The following is a 23,190-nucleotide window of genomic DNA, read 5'->3' as shown; positions in this document are numbered from 1 at the left end:
ATTTGTGGATAATTCCTGATGGGCTCCTCTGCAACGTGAGGTAGGTTATATTTACTTGATATTATGAAAGAGTAAGTTGGGTCAGGGGAAAGAAGAGGGGACAGTAAATCAAGGTGGAAAGGAACTTTATCCCCTGGCAGTGCTGCCTGTCATGGCTAAAGTTAGGTGAATTCTAGTCCCCGTCTACACATCTACTCTCCCACCAGACTGCAGGTTCCCTGCCTGCAGTGACATGTCAGTGTTGTAACCTAGAGCACCCGCACAATGCAGGCACCCTTTGCATTGCTTCCAGTGTTTACACGGTCAAATCTAAATTCACATATTGGAAATGCGTTCTATTTTCACTGCTGAGTATGGGATGAATCTACTTATTTTTAAATGCATCTACTCGCCTTTAGAAGGAGCCCAACCAATACTGAATGAAAGCTCTACCATGGCAGTGTAGAGATCATGGCCCTAGAAGCAGGTCTGCATGCCCTGATGCCCAGGTCCTGCTTACAAGGCAAGAATGAACCCAGTGAGTTTCCACACCTGATGTCTACATCATCTCATGAGACTAGGATAGGTCAGGGAGGGATGTGTAACTGAGACAATCAGAGACCAACTCTCTGGGTGGGTGACCAAAATTATTTTGGGGCAAAGTCAAGGTTACATCCAGGGAAATATGGTAATGAGGCCAAGAAGAGGGTTTTAAAAGGCAGAATAAAGTAGACTGGATGGGGATAGTATTTAGTACACGAAATTTGAAGACAATTCAGAACAAGGTGGCTATGAAATATTTGTTTGGGGCTTAAAGTGCACATTATCTCATTTCATTGATTCTCAGGACGACTTTTTCCACAATTTAAAATCTCTAAAATTGCGATGCATCTTACAATCAGTGGTATCTCAGCACTGTGTCATAGTTGAATGGGTAGAACTTTTCATTTCATTAGTGGTACATAATATGATAGTGCCCTAGCATCAATGGTGTCTCAGACTTCATGATATGGTACTTTATTCTGCAAAAGGGTATGGCAGTTGTTTTGATCTGCTGCTTTAACTAAAAGTACTCAGCTTTAGCAAGGGGTAAATTCTAAGTACTATCTCAAAAACAGAGTGTCTCAAAAGGCACCCCCTTCCTATATTAAAACACTGAGTAACTATTCTGAGAGCCAACTGTGCACTTTAATTTACCACTCTCAAAACAGGGAGCAGTAAGAACTCTAACTGGCAGAAAGTGCCGTTATGCTATATCATAAAGTAATGACATTCAGGTCCCCAAGCTCAACGATTAAAAGAGGCTGATCATTACCATTTTTTGTTCAATTGTTTCTACGTTTGTAATTAAGTCTGTGCCTTCTCTCCAACACTGTGCAATGTTGATCCCTTACTACATGGGTTGGGGGAAAAAGACTTGATACTCTACTATTTCAAAAGACAGAAGAAAAATTCTAGCTTGCAGTTGGGACAACCAAAAGACGGTTCTGAAGAATATTTTGAGACAGTAATTTTTCACCAGATGACTTTTGTGGTAACTGTGGTATTTTGGGTTTGTTTTGCTTTCAGTGTTTACAAGGTCAAATCTAAATTCACATATTGGAAATGCGTTCTATTTTCTCTGCTGAGTATGGGATGAATCGATTTATTTGCTTATTTTTAAATGCATCTACTGGCCTTTAGAAGCTATTATTTACACAAAGGTACTTTTGAACTTAACAAACAAGTTGGATGCTACCTACTGTCCAAATATTTTAAATCAGGTATTAGATATGTACAAAGCAACAATCTACATCCAAAATAAAAAAAAAAGTGAAAGATGGAAATCATTGTCAAATGCTTTCCTAAATCATATTTTAAAAATAATCATTTTCACAGCTTTTTTATCATACTGAGTTAAAATATATTTTCTTAAAATATTAAATCACATGAATATCTAAATCTATTTTCAATGCTTTATATAAAGACTATGGAGTACATTTTTGACAGCAATCAATATGTCTACTTTGGGCAGTTATTATAATGGTTATTACAATTCAGTGTCTAACTATTTTTTAAAATTGACCTAAGAGACAATTAACAAATGTGAATATTTATCTTAACTTTCTTTGAGGTCTAAATTCACTTTTCATCTTGGCTTTTCTCATTTTCACCTTCTATTTGATGACTTTACAAGGCATATGTCTCTTTCTTCCTTTAATTGCTTTTTGTACTTCCTTTTTCATTCTTTTTTTTTTAAAAAACTTTGCTTGTTGCTAAGCAATGTGCATAACATTAGGATATACATACATTATCTTTGAACACTGTCTACTTGGTATTATTTTCCTCTATTCCTTTACCTCATTTGAAGTGACCTAAACTCTACTATCTGTTTTCTTTTGACCTTTCTTTTTGCCAAAACACATTTCCCCATCTTCCTGTCCTTTGATCATTACTCAGTAGCTATTGTATTCAATATTTAGCCTCATTTTTTCTATTCTCCATTGTTTTTGTTAAGCTCTGGTGGACAGACTCTTATATCATATGACTATTTTTCTTTTTAGTCTACTCTCTTTATCTTACTTCTTTCATTTGTATTTAAAGACATTAGAAAGACTCCTCTTCTTTTATGAAATTTAGGTCCCTTTCTATTATTTTCCTTTTATCACTGCTGCTGTTCCAGATGTTGGTTTCTTTCAGTACCATAGCACCTGTTCTTGCTCTCTTCTTCATCTCACTTATTTACTTTAGTGATTATATTATTAACTATGGTACAATCCTATAAAACCACATCACTCACTCAAATTTGTTCTATTTTTCAATGAGCTACAATGCACTTAATTTATTTAGCTATGGTAAGCTGCCAAAAAAGAGCCCCCCAGAAAAACCAAGCAACAAAAGAACAAACACCTCAATTACTTACAAACATACACCATAATTTTCTTTTATATGCATATCTGAATAAATATTTTTGAAGAACATAAAGAGCACACTTTACTTGTATCAAACCTAATTTGCAGGCTAACTTGCACTGCTGGGCTCACATAGGCTCTCGTTCCTACTATTATTCTTGGAGATGTGATTTCAAAGTAGGGTGTAGATGAGTTTATGATTCAGGATTACCTGATATTCAGTTGACTCACTCTGACCACAACCTTATAAGGTCTTGCTTTTTCTAATTATAAAAAGAGAAAAGTGATGATTCTTCCCCTATTACAACACACGGATGTTACAGAGTTACAGCAGAACTTTAAGTGAAATTCACTATGTATAAACTCTCTGGAACAAAGTTCTTCTATCAGAAATGTCAGACGTGTATGGGTACACGTGTTAGTATTAGTATATCGTCTTTTCACACTTGACCTATCAACAATTTTTCAATTTCCACTTATTCTAACTTATGCAAGTATAGCTTTCTTAACATTTATTGTATAACTCCTTTCTCTTGAATACTGGACTGCATTGCCAGATGAAGGGTTCAAATGAACTGAGCTCAGACTCAAAGGTTCTTACCAGATGTCAAACTGGTCGTAAACTGAGAATTTGCTTCCATTTTTCATTTCTTTTGAAGAAGGTTTATAATATGTTGAAAAATAATAATGGAAACTAAATAATAAAATGGAAAAAAAAATAAATGTTAATTATTTAAAAGAAAACAAATGACAAAATGTGCCAGCTATGTCTATCTATAAACTCTATGGCTTACTGAGAGGCAGTTAGTTTAGTTATTAAGAGTATAGGCTTTGGAGTTAGTTGGGTTGGTAATCTTGGCTATTTTGCTAAAATGAAAACTAATATTACTTATGGGGCAGCAGAATATAGTCATGAAGAATGTGAGTTTGAAAATTTATAAGGAAATGCAATGAATTGAGAACAGTCAAGAAAATTCTAAATAAATTACAAATCTCTAGGACTTACACTACCAGTTATCAAGACTTATTATAAAGCCATAGAATTAAGAGAGTGTGACTGGCATAGGGATAGACAAATAGACCAATGCAAAATAACAGAGTCCAGGAAAGAGTTGTTGTTACAGTCTCTTAAGTCCAAAGGCAAGTTTAGAGGCAGAATTCCTTCTTCCTCAGGGGACCTCAGTCTTGTTTCTTATAGTCTTTAACTGATTAGATGAGGCCCACCCACATTATGGAGGGTAATCAAAGTCTACTAAGTTAAATGTTAATCATATCTTTAAAATATCTTCACAGTAACATCTAGACCGGTGTTTGATCAAAACTGGGTACCTTGGCCCAGCCAAGTTCACACATAAAAGTAACCATCACACTTCCGTTAGGCAAAGATTTGTAAGATAAGACAAAAAAAGCATGAGTCATTAAAAAAACTGATAAATTGGATTTCACCAAAATAAAAAACTTTTGCCTCTAAAAGAAAGTGTTAAAAAATGAAAATAAAAGTCACAGACTAGAATCTGTATCTGGAATATATAAAACTCTCTTACATTTGTTTATTTTTTCTATTGTTTCTCTTGCCCGGTCAGATGTGGTGTTTGAAAAGATGTTGCTAAGACCGATGTCGAAGAGCGTACTGCCTATGTTTTCTTCTAGAACTTTCACAGTTTCAGGTCTTACATTCAAGTCTTTAATCCATTTGGAGTTAATTTTTGTGTATGGTGTAAGGTAAGGATCTACTTTCATTTTTTTGCATATGGCTATCCAGTTTTCCCAACACCACTTGTTGAAGAGACTTTCTTTTCCCCATTGTATGTTCTTGGCTCCTTTGTCAAAGATTAGCTGTCCACAAATGGCTGGATTTCGTCGTTTCTTATGGCTGAGTAGTATTCCATTGTGTATATATACCACAGCTTCTTTATCCATTCGTCCCTTGATGGGCACTTAGGTTGCTTCCAAGTCTTGGCTATCGTGAATAAGGCTGCAATGAACACAGGGGTGCATGTACCTTTGCAAATTGGTGTTTTCAAGTTCTTTGGATAAATCCCCAACAGTGGAATAGCTGGATCATATGGTAGTTCTATCGTTGATTTTTTGAGGAATCTCCATACTGTTTTCCATAGTGGCTACACCAGTTTGCACTCCCACCAGCAGTGTATGAGAGGGTATAATGCAAAGTGAAATAAGTCAGAGGGAGAAGGTCAAATACCGTATGATTTCCTTCATTAAGTAGTAGATAATAACAACAATAAACAAATACATAGGGACAGAGATTGGATTGGTGGTTACCAGAGGGGAAGGGGGGAGGGAGGAGGGTGAAAGGGCTAATTCGGTACATGTGTGTGGTGATGGGTTGTAATTAGTATTTTGGTGGTGAACATGATGTAGTCCATGCAGAAATAGAAGTACAATGATGTACACCTGAAATTTTTACAATGTTATAAACCAATGTTACTGCAATAAACAAAAAATTAAAAAAAAAAAAAAACTCTCTTACAACTCAGTACTTTAAAAACATAAATAAAAATATGGGCAAAAAGTTTGAACATACACTTCATTACAAGAGATATAGATGGCAAACAAGGAAAGAAACAATTATTTAGGTCATTAGTCATTAGGGAAGTACAAATTAAAAGCACAATGAGATACCACTATACACCTATTAGAAATGGCTAAAAACAAAGACAAAACAAAAAATTAACAATACCAAGTGCTAGCAACAATGAGCAGCAACTAAGAGTCTCATATTTTGCTACTGAGAATGCAAAATGGTACAGCCACTTCGGAAGAAAGTTCGCCAGTTTCTTATAAAATTAAAACACACACCTACCATATGACCCAGAAATCGCACTTATTAACCCAAAAGAAATGAAGACAAATATCCAAACAAAAACTTAAAAATGTTTATACCCTCATTATTCATAATTGCCCCCAACTGGAAACAACCCAAATGTCCATCAACTGGTGAATGGATAAACAAACTGTGGTACATCCATACAATAGAATGCAAGTCAGCAGTTAAGAGGAACTAACCACTGATACCTATAACAACATGGGTCAATTTCAAATGCATTATGCAAACTGAAAGAAGCCCGATACTAAAGGTTACAAACTGGATGATTCCACTTACATGGCATTCTGGAAAAAGCAATAATACAGGGACAGAAATAAGATCAGAGATTGGGAGTAAAGGGAGGGAATTGAAAGGGATAGAAATATTTTATATGTTGATTGTGGTGCTGGTTACACAACTGTATACAATTGTCAAAACTCATACGACTATACACACATTAGCGGAGAATTCTATGATATGTAAATTATACCATAATAAAGCTGATTTAAAAATACTGGCAGTGAAAGCCAAAAAGATGAAAAAAATATTACATTAGGGTAAACTTTAGTGGGAGAAGAAAAATAGAAATATGAGTTGAAAAAGCAAGGACGTAAAATTTCAAATTGTTCAGGAACTTGTTCACATAATTTTAAATGCTTGTTCACATATTTTTGAAAGGAAAATGATGAGTACCAAATAACTATGGTATTTAGGTTCCAATTTAGGTTCCACAGGATACATTTAAGAGTGATATAAAACAGTTTTATTTTTTAATGTCAATGTTTACAACACACTGGAAATTATACGCTTTGCAACTATTTAGAGTTTAAAAAGTTTTAGCGATCAAGCAAAAAACGCACAAGGAAGTACATAGTTTTTAAGAATCCTTTTAGGGAAATACAAAGACCACTGCTCTAGAACACAGCTTCCCAAAACTGTGCACAGATGGTTTACAGGTGTGACAAGATATTGAGCCCCAAAGTCTCTTGGGCAGGCAGGTAGTCTGCCTTCAGCCAAAACCAACTTGTCGGTTTACCTAAGTGTGCTTTATAAATACTCTCATTGTCTATGAGTGCAATAAGGTGAAAAAGATTGGGAAGCACTGCCTTAGAGAAATTCTTGGACATGTGTACAAATGGAAAGATACAAGAAAACTTACTGCAGCATTAAATGAAGTAGTGAATAACTGAAAACAACTTAAATGTTCATCCACAGGCGAACGGATAAACAAAATGTAGAATTGTCTTGCTATTTTTTTGGTTGAGGAAGATTTACCCTGAGTTAACAACCAGCGCCAATCTTCCCCCTTTTTTTTTTCCATATGTGACCCACCACCATAGCATGGCCACTAACAGATGAGTGGTGGAGGTCTGTGCCTGGGAACCAAACCTGGGCCGCCGAAGCAGAACATGCCAAACTTAACCACTAGGCTACCAGGGCTGGCCTGAATTATCTTTCAGGGAGATTTTACATAGCAATGAAAATGAATAAACTACAAGAGTTACATGCATCATTCTGGATGAATCTCAAAAACTTAATATTGAGTGAAAAACATCAAGGTCCTGGTTATGAAAAATACGATACCATGCATACAACATCTGAAAACACGCAAAACAAGGTAACGTATTATTTATGATAAATATCTATGCGGTTGTATTAAAACATACACAAGATTGATAAATACCAAAATATACATCATTATGGTTGTCTCTAGAGAGAGAGAGTAAAGAATCAGGGAAGGATGCAGAGGTGTTTTCAATTCTATGTGTAATATTTTATTTCTTAAAAAATCTGAAGTAAATATGGCAGATGTTAAGACTGGATAAAGCCAGGCAGTTGAAATGCCAAGTGTTACATTATATTACTGTCTATACTTTTCTGTGTTTAAAATATTTCCAATGGACACAAAAAGATCAAAGTATGTATTTGTCATCCTGAAATTTGGCAGGAGTCCTGGATTCTTGTAGATTTGATGATTTATGGCAGATAAACAATCCTCAAAGCCCAAAGAACCAGAAAACTTAATCAAGCCTAGAGATTAAATATACACATTATTAACTTTTTAGTTAGCTAATTATTGGAACCTAAACCAAAAGTCATTCTGGATAACCTCTTCAAGTTCTAAGAAATCCAAAGGAAATCCAAAATGTTTGAATTGATAAAGATCACATAGTATATCTAACATAACTTATTTTTCTGCAGTCTTTAATAAATTAGTTCATTGATTCATTCAACAAGAACTAAATGATCACGTGCTTTGTGCTAACCTGAACATCTAGAGGTAATCAACACAGAACAGATAACGTCACTGCTCACACGGAGCTTTATAGTCGAGTGTGAGAAACAGACAATAAACAAAGACAAAAGGTCGTCTCAGAGATTGGTAAGTGCTCTGAATGCTATAAAACCAGGTAGTAGAGATTTACTGGGGAGGGGAAGGGGAAACAGGGTGAAGTCACTTTGGATAGGGAAGGCCTCTTTGATGATGCAATGTCTAAACTGGGAGCCACAAATGCAAAGACCGGGAATAGAAGGTAGCAAATAGAAGGTAGCAAATCTCAACAACTATGCACAGGACCACATAAGCATAACAAAATAGACATAAGCTTTCTGAGCTTATAGATCCACAAGGACATTTATCATCATGCAGTAGTTTGAAAGCTTTACAATTCTTTAAGTTAAAACTAGAAATAACTTGTTTCCTACACATGAACATTTAAATAAACATCATACCTTGGTCATACAGCATGACTTCTTTTTTCTTTTTTTTTTTTTTTGTGTGTGAGGAAGATCAGCCCTGAGCTAACATCCGTGCTAATCCTCCTCTTTTTGCTGAGGAAGACCGGCTCTGAGCTAACATCTATTGCCAATCCTCCTCCTTTTTGTCCCCCAAAGCCCCAGTAGATAGCTGTATGTCATAGTTGCACATCCCTCTAGCTGCTGTATGTGGGACGCGGCCTCAGCATGGCCGGAGAAGCGGTGCGTCAGGTGCAAGCCCGGGATCCAAGCCCGGGCCGCCAGTAGCGGAGCACGCGCACTTAACGGCTAAGCCACGGGGCTGGCCCCAGCATGACTTCTTAAATGGTATTTAAGTAAAAACAGTATTATAGTATTATACTGAAATACAATAACACTGAAAATAAAATAAGAAATCTTGAAGGTATTTACTGAATGACACCAGTAAAAATCAACCTTTTTCTAACATATGTACCAATCATTTAGAAAAGATAACAGACTGTAAATATGTTCTTGGGAACAGGGGTTATGGAATAAAGCAAGCAAGCTTAGGCAGAGATCAAAAAAAGTGACTATAAACAGTAAAATAATATTACAGTAAGACATTAAACATCTGTATCATATTTCAGCACATGTGTTAACACTCAAACTTTTCTTGAAGCTATAATGTATTTTCTTGGGAATGGATATAGTAAATAGCGGATCTCTTCATTTCAATCAGGAAAAAAAAAAATCTAAAGTACACACATAGAGAGGCAAGCTCTATCAGCTATATTAGTGATCAGCTATATCCCAGATGGCCATCCAGGGACATTTAAACACCATTCCCTAAGTCATTGTCCATCCTACTGAGGGAGACGATATGGCTAACACGATGATGGGAATTACAAGGAAGGAAATAAAATAGAAAATGCTGTCCTGTCTTTGTTTATAAACCATGGTACAGTGATACCTACTGTGTTTGCAGTTCTAATCGCTACATCTCAGAAGACACCAAAAGGAGGTACAGAAAGAAGAGTGAGACTAAATTAGTGGTCAAGGCCCAGACAAGCCTTCTGTAGGAAGAGGGAAAAAGACAATTCAGATCCTCTAATCCAGAAACACAAAGGTTGAGAAAAGCCTATGAGATCGGGAGGGGTGTGCATATAATTATTAGAATGATTTTCCAAATCTGAAAATTAAGCGCCATCAAACAACACTGAAGATTAAAAGAGGTTATATGAAGACAATTTCTTTTAATCAGTTTTATGTAAATGTATGAAACATCTTATCCATGATATGGGACAAAATGAAAATAATTTTAAAAATTAATAAAGCATTTGATAAATTATAGATTCTGAAGACTGAGTCTGAATCCTGATTTACTACTTATTAGCTGTGCAGCTTTGGATAAGTTTCTTAACCTCTCTGTGTGTCTCAGTTCCTAATCTATGAAATGGTTGTTGTGAAGACGAAATGAATAAAGAAGAATGCTTACCACATACTAAATGCTTTAAAAACTTTACGTAAATCCATATGCAGAAAACAGTTAACACAGCAGGCCTGACTGCTATCCTGCTTGCAAGGAGGGCCCTTGGCTGGCATCTGGGAACTTGGATTTCTGGAAGTTTCCCACCAACGTTAACTTATAAGAGTGGATCACTGTGCCTACAACTGTTTGTGCAACAATGTGGTTGATGTTGGACACCTGCTTTCCTTCTGGGAGTCTGGAATTTTAGAACATGCCAGGCAGAGACTGCCTACATGATCATCCCACAATAAAAACCCTGGGCACTGAATCTCTAAGGAGCTTCCCTGGTTGGCAACATTTCACATGTGTTGTCACAACTTGCTGTGGGGGAATTAAGCACGTCCTGTGTGACCCCACAGAACGAGGAGCCTTGGAAGCTTGCACCTGGTTTCCCCTGGACTGTATGCACCCCACGCGCCTTTCCCTTTGCTAATATTGCTTCGTATCCTTTCATGGTAACAAATTGCAGCCGTAAGTACAATTACATGCTGAGTCCTTCCAGAGAATCATCAAACCTGGTGGCGGTCTTGGGAACCCATCGACTCACTCAGACATAGTTAATCATTTATTTTATACTAAATATAAATATAGTAAAAATGTATTTTAATAAATCTTGAAGTCAAGTTCAATAAAAGTAATTTTTAGATAGAAACCTTGATGAAAACAGAAAACATTGTATTATTTCTTCTCATAAATAATGGATGAAATAAAAAGTTGACATTCAGTGGCATGTTCATTAAATTATATCACTATTTCTTGATGTTTTTACGTCACAGGAAATTAAATATTTAGCTTACACCTTCTAAATGATATTCAAGAGAAGAACAACAGGGTAAGTGGTCAGAAATACTTGGGCATATCCTTCCAATAGCAACAGAAGATACAGCACAACTAAAATGCCAGAATCTCTAAACTTGAGAAATGCATCACTAATTTTATATATTTTCTACATCTCTTACAAATAAGTGGTTAATCTTTTCTAACACCTAATGATAAGTCCAATGTTCTGCCCAATAAATCAGTATCTGGAAAAGAGAATGTAGAAAGAAAAGTTTGAGAGAAAAAATACTTAATAATTCATGTGAATTGCTGTTTTTGGACAGTCAGATCAATTTCCCCACTGAAAAAAACAAAACTGCTGGATAAGATACTAACTACCTTAAAGGCACTGAAGTTGAAAAGATAGCAGGGCCAGGCCATATTCTTGGGGTAGCTCAAACTCAAAGAGGTTTATGGAAAGTTGGCATCCGAAAACCACTTTTGCCCTGAGGGTGTTGGTCTATAACTGCACTTGGGCTTTGGGTTGGTGCGTTCATGGGAGAAGTCAGGAGTCAAGATGCAGGGATTGCCCAACACAGAGCATCTCAAAGGATAACTCATCCACATTAAGCTGATACCCAAAAGGCAATGAAAGTTGCCCTGAGCAAAGTAGTAAAAGAAAAATGAAAGAAAAAACGATGACCCGTCTCTGAGAGGTTATGGCTGTTGACCAACCCTTACGTAGAGACTAGCACCTTGGATCTAAGCATACCTTGAATGCATACAGAAACTTTAACCTGTGAACTTGTGTTAACATGATCCTGTACTAATAGTACACACACATACACACACAAATATCTTAAGTAAAATATTAGCAAACTGAATCCAACTGTGTATAAAAAAGATAATAGCATCACCAAATTGGGTTTATACTAAAATACACATATATGTCATTCACTACATTAATAAATTAAAGAAAAAAACCAATATCATCATCTCAATAGATACAGAAAAAGCATGTAATAAAACTTAATGCCCATTCTTGCTAAAAACTCTCGACGTACTAGAGTAGGTAGGAACTTCTTTAATCTGACACAGGATCTAATTATAAAACACTATAGCTATGATCAAATTAAGTAATACAATGTTGAAGTCCTTCCTCCTGGGTTTGGGAACAAGACATTATCACCACTGGAAGTACTAGCCAAAGTACTAGCCAGTGCAGTAAGTCAAGAAAAAGAAATTAAACACATAAGATTGGAAAGGAAGAAAGGAAATCGCTACTATTTCCCACTGATATCACTATCTTTGTAGATAGTGTAGATCCTTAAAAATCTATAGACAAATTTAACAAGGTTGGTAAACATAAGATCAATATACAAAAATCAATTACATTTCTATTTAATTGTTTCTACAATTAAAAAAGTAATTTTCAAAAGCTACCACTTGAACAGCAAAAAAACTATAAAATACTGTATTATAAACTTCAAAATTGCTGAGAGACTAGATCTTAATTGTTCTCACCACAAAAAAGAAATGATCACTATGTAACGTGAGAAAGGTGTTAGCTAATGCTACAGTGGTAATCATATTACAATATATAAACGTATCAAACCAACACATTGTACACCTTAAACTTACACAATGTTCTATGTCATATCTCAATGAAAAAACTATAAAATATGTAGGAATAAATCCAACATGAGAAAAACTTATTGCAATATAGGGTGGTGATTAAAAGCACGAACTCTGTATCTAGGCACCTTGGCTTAGAATACTGCCTCTGCCATTTACTAGCTGTGTGATCTTGGGTGAGTCAATTAACCTCTATGTGCCTCAGTTTCCTGTGTGAAATACCTCATACTACTGGGAACTACCTCATAAGGTTGTTGTGAAGACTGAATACAAAGTAATAAAACAAGGCCTGGCACATAGGAAACCCTATAAAAGTGAAAAACATTATGATTATCATGGTGATAGTGGTAGCGTGACAGTGTAGAAAATTTAAAATATTTTCGAAAGGCTTTAAAGAATATGTAATTAAGTGGAAAATATACCATATCCATGGATAGTAAGACAATATCATTAAGATGTCAATTCTCCATAAACTGAACTGTAGACTCAATGCAATGTTAATTAAAATGTGAACAGAGTTTTTGGCTCTTAACAAGCCAGTTCTAGAATTTATATGGAAAGCAAAGAGTTGGCTATAATCAATACACTGCTGAAGAAGAAAAATAAAGGGGGAGGCTTGCCCTACTGATGTTAAGATTTATGAGGACAGTGTGGTATTGGTGCAAAGATAGATTAAGTGGCCAATGGAAGAGAATAGAAAATGCAGGAACACAGGCAGTGTGGCAGAGCTGTAGAGAAAAGAGGGCATAGTCAATAAAAAGAGCTGAAAATATTAGTTATCCATATGGAAAAAAGTGAAATTAGGTTCCCACACACCATGCCATACTCAAAAATCAACTCTAGAAGAATTAAGGACTTAATTTTCAAGAGTGAAACTTTAAATTTTGTGAAGAAAATATGGATATCTCTCTGACCTTGGCATAAGGAAGGGTTTCTCAAATAAGACAGAATCACTTTACTACAACAAAAATTCATAAATTCAACCAAATTAAATTTTATTTATGTTTCAAAAGATACCTGAAGAAAACGAAAAGACAAGCCACGAACTGGGAGAAGATATTTGTTAACTGACAAAATATTTGTATTGAGAACACATATAAATCAATAGAAAATACAGGGCCGGCCCTGTGGCTTAGCGGTTAAGTGCATGCACTCTGCTACTGGCGGCCTGGGGTTCGGATCCTGGGCGCGCACCGACGCACCGCTTCTCCGGCCATGCTGAGGCCACGTCCCATGTACAGCAACTAGAAGGATGTGCAGCTATGACATACAACTATCTACTGAGGCTTTGGGGGGAAAAAAATAAAATTATAAAAAAAAAAAAAAAAAAGAAAATACAGCAGAAAAAATGGGTAAAAACCATGAACAGATATGTCACAGAAGAGACCAATAAACATGAAGAGATACAACAGATGACTCATTATTAATCAGGGAATACAAACCAAGCCCACAAAGAGAAAGTATACCCACTCCACCGGAAAAGACTAAGAAGTCTGATAACACCAAGTGCTGGAGAAGACGCAGGTCAGCAGACTCTCTCATACACTGATGATGGGAGTGTAAATTAATACAAATGATTTGGAAATATCACTTGGCCTTATAATATTTTGGCACTATCTAAGTAAACATTTGCATACCTTGTAATGCAGGAATTCTACTCCTAAGTACAAATCTAAGAGAAACACTTGTACACAGGCACCAGGAGTTATGATAAAGACTGTTCACACAGTATCATTACTAATAGCAAAAACAAACAAATAGAATTGGGGGGAGAAAACTAAATGTCCATCAACAGAAGAATAGATGAATTATGGTAAATTCATACAATGGAATGTTATACACATTTAAAACACGTGAAACATAATTATATAGCTAAATATTAGAAACATATTATTGAGCGATAAAAAGCAAGTCACAAAAGACTGCATACATTTGACACTCGTTTTTTATACAGTTTGAAAACGAGGAAGATTAAACGTTGGGGAAATACAAAGATGTGTGTGCATATGCATATGTGTGTATATATGTACGTGTGTATGCATTTTTAAAGCAGAGGAATAATAAACACTCAATTCCAGATAGTGGTTCCTAAAGGAGGAGAGCAGGAAGACAGGATGGAGGAGCACATGGGGATATGTGAGCTAATGGTAGCATTTTAGTTCTTGGATTGAATGCATTCATCGCACTATTACACACACTAACCTGAATAAATAAAACATAGCCGTGCATGGAAAAATCACATTTAAAAAATTAACTACACACATTTACAAATTACATCTTGTTACAATCCGATTCAAACTACTGCACCATAGTTTTAATTTATGCAAACTGTTAATATGCCATTTTGGAATAATTTACCATAACATTTTATACAACCTATTGGAAAGACTAGCATGTAAACACCAGTCAAAAATAAGGAAGGAAAACAGTATACATTACTTCCACAAAGCTAATTTAAGGAAGTATGATAAACAGCTCCTTTAGTACCAAGACACTAAAAAGATGCCAGCAACAAAAAGCCAGATGCACTAAAACCTATCAGTTAAGGAAATCTAGCTGTAGAAATACATATCAACGTTATAAAAATAAAGAATAAAGCTATGACTCTATAATTCATTTGCTATAGACTAAATGTTTGTGTCCCTCCAAAAATTCATATATTGAAATCTAACCTCCAATGTGATAGTATTAGGAGGTGGGGCCTTTGGGAGGTGATTAGGTCATGAGGGCGGAACCTCCACGATTGGGATCAGTGCCTTTATAAAAGGGACCCCAGAGACCTCCCTGCCTCTTCCACCATGTGAGAACACATCGAGAAGACGGCAATCTATGAACCAGGAAGTGGACCCTCACCAGACACCAAATCTGTCAGCACCTAGATCTTGAACTTCCCAGCCTCTGGAATTGGGAGAAAGAAATTTCTGTTGCTTAAGGACCCAGTCTATAGTCTTTTGTTATGGCAGCCTGAATGGACTAAGACACCATTGCAATGGAGAGCACACTGTGCCAGGGCTGAAATCTTAGCCCTAATCTTGATCTATGCCTGCCTAGGTGTGTAACCTTGGGTGGGTCATTTAACCTCACACGTGTAAAATAAGAGACCATACCAAGTGTTCTTTAAGGATCTTTTTATTGGTGAAAGTCTATGACCCTGTAAGAAACTATTCTTATCAAGAATTAGCAAAATCATGATGCAATTTCCTTATATGATATGCAATTTAGTACTCAAGTGCCTCTGGATGATAACAATGTCCACAAGCTCTGAGGAGAGAATGGAGCATTAATGCACCATTACCATGGGATTAGTTAAAATGGAAAGGTTTAGTTACAGATAGAGAGTTTCCAAGTGGTCGATGAATTTGCTTTTTGGTAGACCAGAGGTGTTTTGTGGGATAGCCTTTTCACGCAACTAGACTGAGGCAAAAAATCATAATTTAAGCATTATGATTTAAACATTAAGCATTAAATTCTATAATGTAAAAGAATTTGAAAAGTAAGGTAAATCTCACAGAAACATTGTTCAAACTGCCTAATATAGGAAATAAAGATGAGCAGTTGTTCAAAGACATGAATATTCCAACAGGCAGAAAATCACAAGACAGATCCCAGTAGTAGTACGCTCAAGTGATACTTCATACATTCTCTACATAATTTTAGACTTTGGACATGTCAAAGAGTCCTATATTTTCTTTTTTTTAAATTACCTCTAAAACCTCTGGGAAAATACCTACATACCAGATATTTATCAAAAGATACCCTATTTTAAAAAATGAAAAGACAAGCCACAAATGGGTGAAGCCTTTTTGTGACTCATAAATGAGAAAGGATTAGTATCTACAATATATAAAGAACCCCTGTAAATCAATATAAAAAAAGATAATATTTTTTTGTGGGCAATAATATGAATAGGAAATTGACAGAACAGGAAGCCCAATGGCTAGCAGACATGATGCTGAACTTTACTAGTAATCATGGAAATTAAAATTACGATAAGATGCCATTTCACACCCATCAGATTGGCAAAAATGAAAAAGTCTGATAACAGGTGTTGATGAGAGTATGGATAGAAAGGAATTCTGATGCACTGAAAGTGAGAATGTGAATGCCCGCTTAGGAAGCAAGTTGGGTTGCAGATATGCATTGCTATGACCCTGCCATTCCACTCCTATTTATATGTGTCCTACAGAATCTCTCCCACATGTGACAAAGAGATACAAGAATATTCACTGCAGCACCATTTGTGATAGCAACAAATGAGTCCACCAATAGGAGAATGGAGATAGAAATTACGGCATACTTATTTAATGGAAAAAAAATGTTCTGGGGAAAACTTCCTTTTCCCTGTCTTTGTATTTCCAGGCATAGGAACCACTTTTGGAGTAACATTCCCAGGCTCTCTCTACGTCCTCACTCATTCCTCCTAGAGAAGTGACTTATCTTAATTGGTGCTCCCTCCTCCTTTTCTCTATAAGAGCCACCTGACTATGTGGGGCATACACAGTGCTCTTCTCCCCAGTGCCACAAGGCTGATCCTCACGGTGGGGAGTCCCAGGCTAACTACACAGCCTGTGATTAGAAGGGTAAACGTATTTAATTCTGACTGCATTCTAGCAAGCCCATCCCTCCAACAGAGCTGTCTCACAAACAAAGCTGATATTTTCATCCATTATTCTCTAACACTTGCCTCTACTTCTCAATTTATTCTAGATGGTAAAAGAGGGTGCTAGTTATTGTGCCCCCCTCAAGCCCCTTCAGAATACTATACAGCAGGGAAAACAAATGAAAGATACACACATTAACGTGGATAAGTCTTAAAAATATAATAAGAGAAAAATCAATTTGCATTTATGTAAGGTTTGAAAATAAACAATACTATGTATTATTTAAAATACACAAATCTGTGTCACAAAATATAAAGACACACAGAATGATTTAAAAAATTCAGGGCACTGATTATCTTCAGGACAGAGGAAGGGAAATGCAATCCAGCAGGGTTACCCAGAGGCTTCAACCATGTTTGGAATGGAATGTTTTGTTTCTTAACCTGGGAGGAATGTATATGATTTTTTTTCTGCCTCAAATATTTCGTATATACATACATACACACTTACATACCACGCGTACATCTAAAAGAGAGTAAGGAGTAGAGCTGAAAAAGCTTTGAGAGCGATGTGCCCTGTCACAGGCAGGCCCTGTCAGCTCTTTTCCAGAACCCCTGGAACAAAGTCAGCAGGAAGAGGCATTGGCCTTGCCTGGAGATAGATACTAAACGTAGCACTGGCTTCTACAGTTTTATACTAAACAGGAGGAAAATCTATTAAAGCACAGAAGCAGCGTGAGTTAGAAGAATAATACAAAACAAGTACTCAAGGAGTGGAATTACTAGCAGCAAGACCATGGAAAGGCTTCTAGAACTTACTTTTGCCAGAATGAAACCTAAACTATTGCCCTTTTTTAATAACAAAATCTTTTTATTAATTATCTCTGATGGAAGATTCAATAAGTGCTCTTAGTAATGCATTTCAGTGCCTTACAAATCACTAGAAAGTTTAATACAGTGGAAATTTTAAGTCAGTATATTATGACTACATATGGTCTGAAGACACAGAGAAAGGAGATAGTCTATATTATTTCCTGATTCCCTAGTCTAAATCAGACACCCTGAATCATAACCACAATAAGAGAACAGAGTCTATAAATCTGCGTCGCTTCATTTAAAAGAATATATATTTTTAAATTTTCATGCATTTTATTTAAATTGTTAATTTTTAACAACTTCCTTCCTCCAGAAGAGTGGTTTTCAAATGATAAACCGTTTTTGGAGTGATGCAAACGCAGGCCTCAAAATCATTTTTTCATGTCTTGTGTCTCCAATGAAGAGAAACAAATGAAGATACATTAACATTATAAATCACTGACATTTAGATTAGATATTGGGTCCTTAATATCATTTTATGATTTGTAACCTAAGGATAAATAAGACGTTAGAAAAGGTAGCTGACCACTGGTTGACATAATAGATACAACCCAGGAAAGTTGCTTTCCAGTGAAAGCCTATCACATTTTCTGCTGCATTCGACTATTACAGCCCAGTGGACTCATCGGCTTCTTGTGCCGAGCATAGACTCAGAAAATACCTGTGGAACTGAATTTAACTGATAATTAGAAAAACAAACGTGAGAAGATGGTGGGGATCAAAGAAAGCACACTACAGCCCACTAGAATGACCTTGTATATTGGGAATGCTCAGAAAACATACACATCTCGAGGACACTAACGTCTTTCTTTAACCTTCATCTCCCTGTTTACAAGGTTTACGACCTTACAGAAGTTTACATAAATAAATAATATTAATACAATATATACAATATGATAGGAGATATGATATGATGTAATACAATACGTAATATAATATGGGGTGACATCCATGAATAATGCATCATCATGCCCATCTACCTTTCAAATCTCACCTTAGATCTTCTTCTCGCTCATTACCAACCAGCCACTCTGGTTTTCTTTTAGTTTCTTAATCGTGTCAAACTTATACCCACTTCAGAGCTTTTTCAAGTGCTTCTCCTCTTTCTGGGTGGCTCTTCTCCCAGCTGGCAATCAGTTTTTCATCATTTAGGTCTTATGCAAATGTCACCCCTCAAAAACACCTTCTCTAACCTCCCCATCTAAAACTACCTGCCACTCAGTCATTCTTTTATTCTTTTTTTTTGACTTGAGGGAGACTGGCCCTGAGCTAAAATCTGTGCCAACCTTCCTCTATTTTGTATGTGGGACACTACCACATCATGGCTTGATGAGTGGTGCGTATGTCCATGCCTGGGATCCGAACCGGTGAACCCCAGGCTGCTGAAGCAGAGCATGCAAGCTTAACCACTATGCCACCCGGCCGGCCCCTCCTTTATTCTTTTTTACTTTCCTTACAGCATGTCATCCCTATCTGAAGTTAACTTGGTTGTTTACTCAGTTATTGTCTGCCCTCTTACATCTAAACCGTGAACCCCTCGAGGGCAGGCACCTTGTTTGCTTCGTTCACAGCTCTACCCCCAGCACCCAGAAAGGTACTAGGCACGCAGTAGGTGCTCGATAACCATTACCTGAATGGATCAATGAATATAAGCCTGCCCAACTTAAAATTCCTGAATTTCAAAGCTTCTGAGAATGCAAAAAATGCATTCTCTACTTTATCAAATTCAAAATCTTGAATACCGGGTTTACTTAAAATGGGGCAGAGTAGAAGAAAATGGAATACTTACGATACATATTAGAGAGAGCTGATACCACTGAGAACACCACTGAAGTGAATGCTGTTATTTAATTTACATATTTTAATCACACTGATATGATCCATTAAAAACTGGAAATAAATCTTTTCACAATTTTTACAATAGGCCCTAATTTAATTATATTCTGTTACTAAAGTGATTACATTATTTTCTACTCAAATTACCTTGTACTTTTCTAGCAATGATAGGAGCTATCTCAATACGTCACAGGTATTCTTGTAGTCTGAGAAACAGTAAGAGGTGAAATGCAGTATGAACATATTACCAAATAAAATACTTATAAAATGGGATTCCTCTGTCAGCCAGAAAAAGGAGACACGACACATTAGGGCAGTCCTTAGGAGTAAAAGCCCCACAAACAGTACCATGTCTGCGTTATGCGTGAATCCAGCTCTCATACACATCCACTAGAATTTGAATATTCTGTGTTTTTACTGAATACACATTTAAAGAAGAAAGTTACCCCTTAAAAAACAAATTCAAGAATCATTCAAACACAATTTTCCTGGCACAGTTTCAGAATCTAACTAGCGTGAGGTATTTTGTCTAAGTTAAATTTAAAACTCCTCATTTTTCAAGCTGACCTGTTACAACTAATAGGTTTTAAAATGATGAACAGCCACAGAACCATAAAAAGCATTCCACTTTTATAAAACTAAAGATCATTCTGTCTGAAATAAAGTTTCATTTTTAAAACTTCATGCATTTGAAAAAAAAATCATATACTCCTGGAAGCAATGGTCATTTTCCATGAAAGAAAATGTTACTGGGATACAGCAGTAGCACAAAAGTGAAAAATACACTGTCAGATAAAGGCTGTTTTGCTATTTGGCAAATACAGAGCTTGTTTCCATATAATGGATAGGAGAGATGGGGAGGGGAAATTCCAGGTGTTTGCAAACCAGGAACACAAGGTTTTTTTTTAACTTAGACTTGTGAAAATATTAGCGTTTTTAAAATCAACGTTAGCTTTGGATTACTTTCAGGAAATTATAAGAGACAAAACAGAATTATAGGAGCCAGCCCTGATGGCCTAGCGGTTAAAGTTCAGCGCGCTCCGCTTTGGCGGCCTGGGTTCAGTTCCCGGGCGTGGAACCACACCATTCATCTGTCAGTAGCCATGCTGTGGCTCACATAGAAGAACTAGAACACATAGAATATTACAACTACATATTGCGGCTTTGGAGAGGAGAAAAAAAAAAGAGAGGAAGATTGGCAATAGATGTTAGCTCAGGGTGAATCTTTGCCAGGAAAAAAACCCAAACAGAATTATAGTAGTAGGGCGTGTAAATAATCACAATTCATTATCTACTTTTAAGACCATTTCTATAGAAATGCAGAACTTTAAAATGCATTGACTGTGGTTAAAGAAGCATGTCAAACCACATCTCCTATTTACACACAGTGAGACAAAAACTCAGTGGATGATGGGGCAAAACGCATGGCTTCAGATGGGATCCTTTGTGAAGGAGGGATTCCAAGATCACCCTCAAGTTTGGTGATTTGATATTTTTTGCTACATTCTTTGGTCAAAGTAAGTCACAATGTCAGCTCAGATTCAGAGAGTGGAGAAATAAACTCCATCTGTTGATGGCAGGGGGGCCAAGCCACTTTGCACAGGGGTGTACCAACAGGGATGGGTGGAGTTGTTGTGGCCATCTTTGCAAACAACCTACCACCCAATCTATGAATGCATAGGGTCCTTTTCCAGTGAAATGGGTGTCTGAATAACAAGGTTTGAGGGATTAATGGGAGAACTCTTAACTCAATGAGTTCAATGTGAGAGATTTACTATAGTTACCATAAAAATTCCTATTCTCATACATGCACCTGGGGTACGGAAACTTGTACTTTCGTATGTAAGCAATGTTCCAGATGTTCGTGAAGGGTCTAGTTCCCCAGCCTTAAGTACCACTGAGTGATAGATCACATACAGGAAGAGCTGTACAGCGACGTAAAGCAGGCGGCATGTGCTTAGCGCAAAAAGAGAGAAACTACCATCACAAGCACTGAGAAGAGGGGATAGTCACTGAGGAATGGATTGATCAGAACTTGTAATAGAGGAGGGACCCAAGCTCACCCTGAGGAAGGGGCAGGGCTCAAACAACAGGGTGCAGTGGAGGCGAAATCCCAGAAACGACTTATCATGGAAAAAGAGCATGAGTTTAGGTAACCAGTTCATCATGAGAGAAGTTAGGAGAAGAATGTAACAGGAGAATAGGAGCCAGAGGGCAGCCAGCCTTGACCACTGAGTTAAGGAGTTTGGCCTTTAGCCTGTACACCTAAGTGTGAGGCCTAGACACGGGGACTAAGGTGATGGGAGGAGGGTTGACAGCAGAAAGACAACGAACAAGCAAAGAGACTTGGTGATTGAATGGATTTAGAGTCAAGACAGAGAAGGAAAAATCAATGATGACTACAAGAAGGAATCTGAGAAAATCATGGCATCACTGACAGAAATAGAAAGAAAGAGCTGACTTGAGGACAAGGACAATGACTTTCACTTTAAATCTGATGAACCGAAGGTGACACCAAGCAACCTGAAACATTTTCAGCCATTTATTACCTGTGTGACTCTGGGAACATTATTGAACCTCTCTAAGCTCAGTTTTCTTATCTGTAAAATAGGAATAATAATAGTGTACAACTCATTAGGTTATTGTGAGGATTGAATGAAGTAATGGCAATGCCTGGTGCTCATTAAGCACTCAAAAAATGACAGATGCTTTTGCCATCATCATTATCCAGTTATTATTTGACAAACAGCCCAATAAGTCTTTTTTGTCACATGAACTCATGACTATCTGATAAACCTCTTATCAGGGACTCTTTTTTCTCAATACAACAGATAATTTAAAACATTCTATTCTAATGGCAGTCCTTGTAAATTTTCCACAGTGTTTTGGTCTGGGCAATTTATAACCTGGAGAAGGCTCCAATTCTACGACAAATTTATCACTGCAAACCATTAAAACTAGCATGTCAGCTGACCCATCTGGATTAGATGTGAACATTTGACAGCTATGGTTTATCCTAAGAAGCATGACCCAGTAGGTTTAAATGCGGCTGCTTTACTCTGAAAAAAGTGAAAGAAAAATATTGTACATAATGTGATAATAATTTGCAACATGCTATGGGATCCCTTTGAGATGAAAGGTTTCTGTTTTGCTTTGTTTGTTTGGGTATAAGAAAATAAGACTAAAGATTATAAGATTCTACAGAAATAATGTAGCCACAGAGGGAACATTAGCAATGGGGAAACTGAGAGAAGGTATATCCCAAGTAAGTCTGAGAATTTAACGCTGTAATTATTAGTAATATTGGGAAGTGATCAACACAAATATTTGTCATGTACACAGTAGGTGCTTAAGAAACATTTGCTAAATAATGTTGAGTGAAATTGATGACCAAATTATTTGCTTTTTCTTTTCTCATTTCTTGCCATCAGATCATTGTACTGTAATTATAATTTTCTTTAAAGAGTAAGTAGACAATAGGTATGGAAACAGAGAATCAAGGTATTTAAAGCTGGAAGTCCTTTAGAAGAGGAGTTGGAAG

The 23,190-nt window shown here is 36.6% G+C and overlaps 1 protein-coding gene across 5 annotated transcripts in view; it reads right to left on the bottom strand.

Annotated features, from left to right (window-relative positions):
• EFCAB11 (EF-hand calcium binding domain 11) overlaps window positions 1-23,190 on the bottom strand; it is a 141,299-nt gene that overhangs the window by 76,731 nt on the left and 41,378 nt on the right. Inside the window, exon 6 of one of the 5 annotated variants that reach the window (XM_087448067.1) lies at window positions 3,453-3,564. The exons of the other annotated variants lie outside the window; for them this stretch is intronic. Coding sequence (XP_087304193.1) covers window positions 3,468-3,564 — 97 coding nt within the window. The 3' untranslated portion in view covers window positions 3,453-3,467. Of the gene's footprint in view, window positions 1-3,452; window positions 3,565-23,190 lie in introns of those variants that run through there. 5 annotated transcript variants of the gene reach the window in all.

The sequence above is a fragment of the Ceratotherium simum genome, chromosome 24 (assembly GCF_057802395.1).
Source record: "Ceratotherium simum simum isolate JZ-2026a chromosome 24, ASM5780239v1, whole genome shotgun sequence".
Taxonomy (NCBI): Eukaryota; Metazoa; Chordata; class Mammalia; order Perissodactyla; family Rhinocerotidae; genus Ceratotherium; species Ceratotherium simum.
Note: the sequence above shows the minus strand (reverse complement) of the source record. Positions and strands in the feature narration are given on the sequence as shown.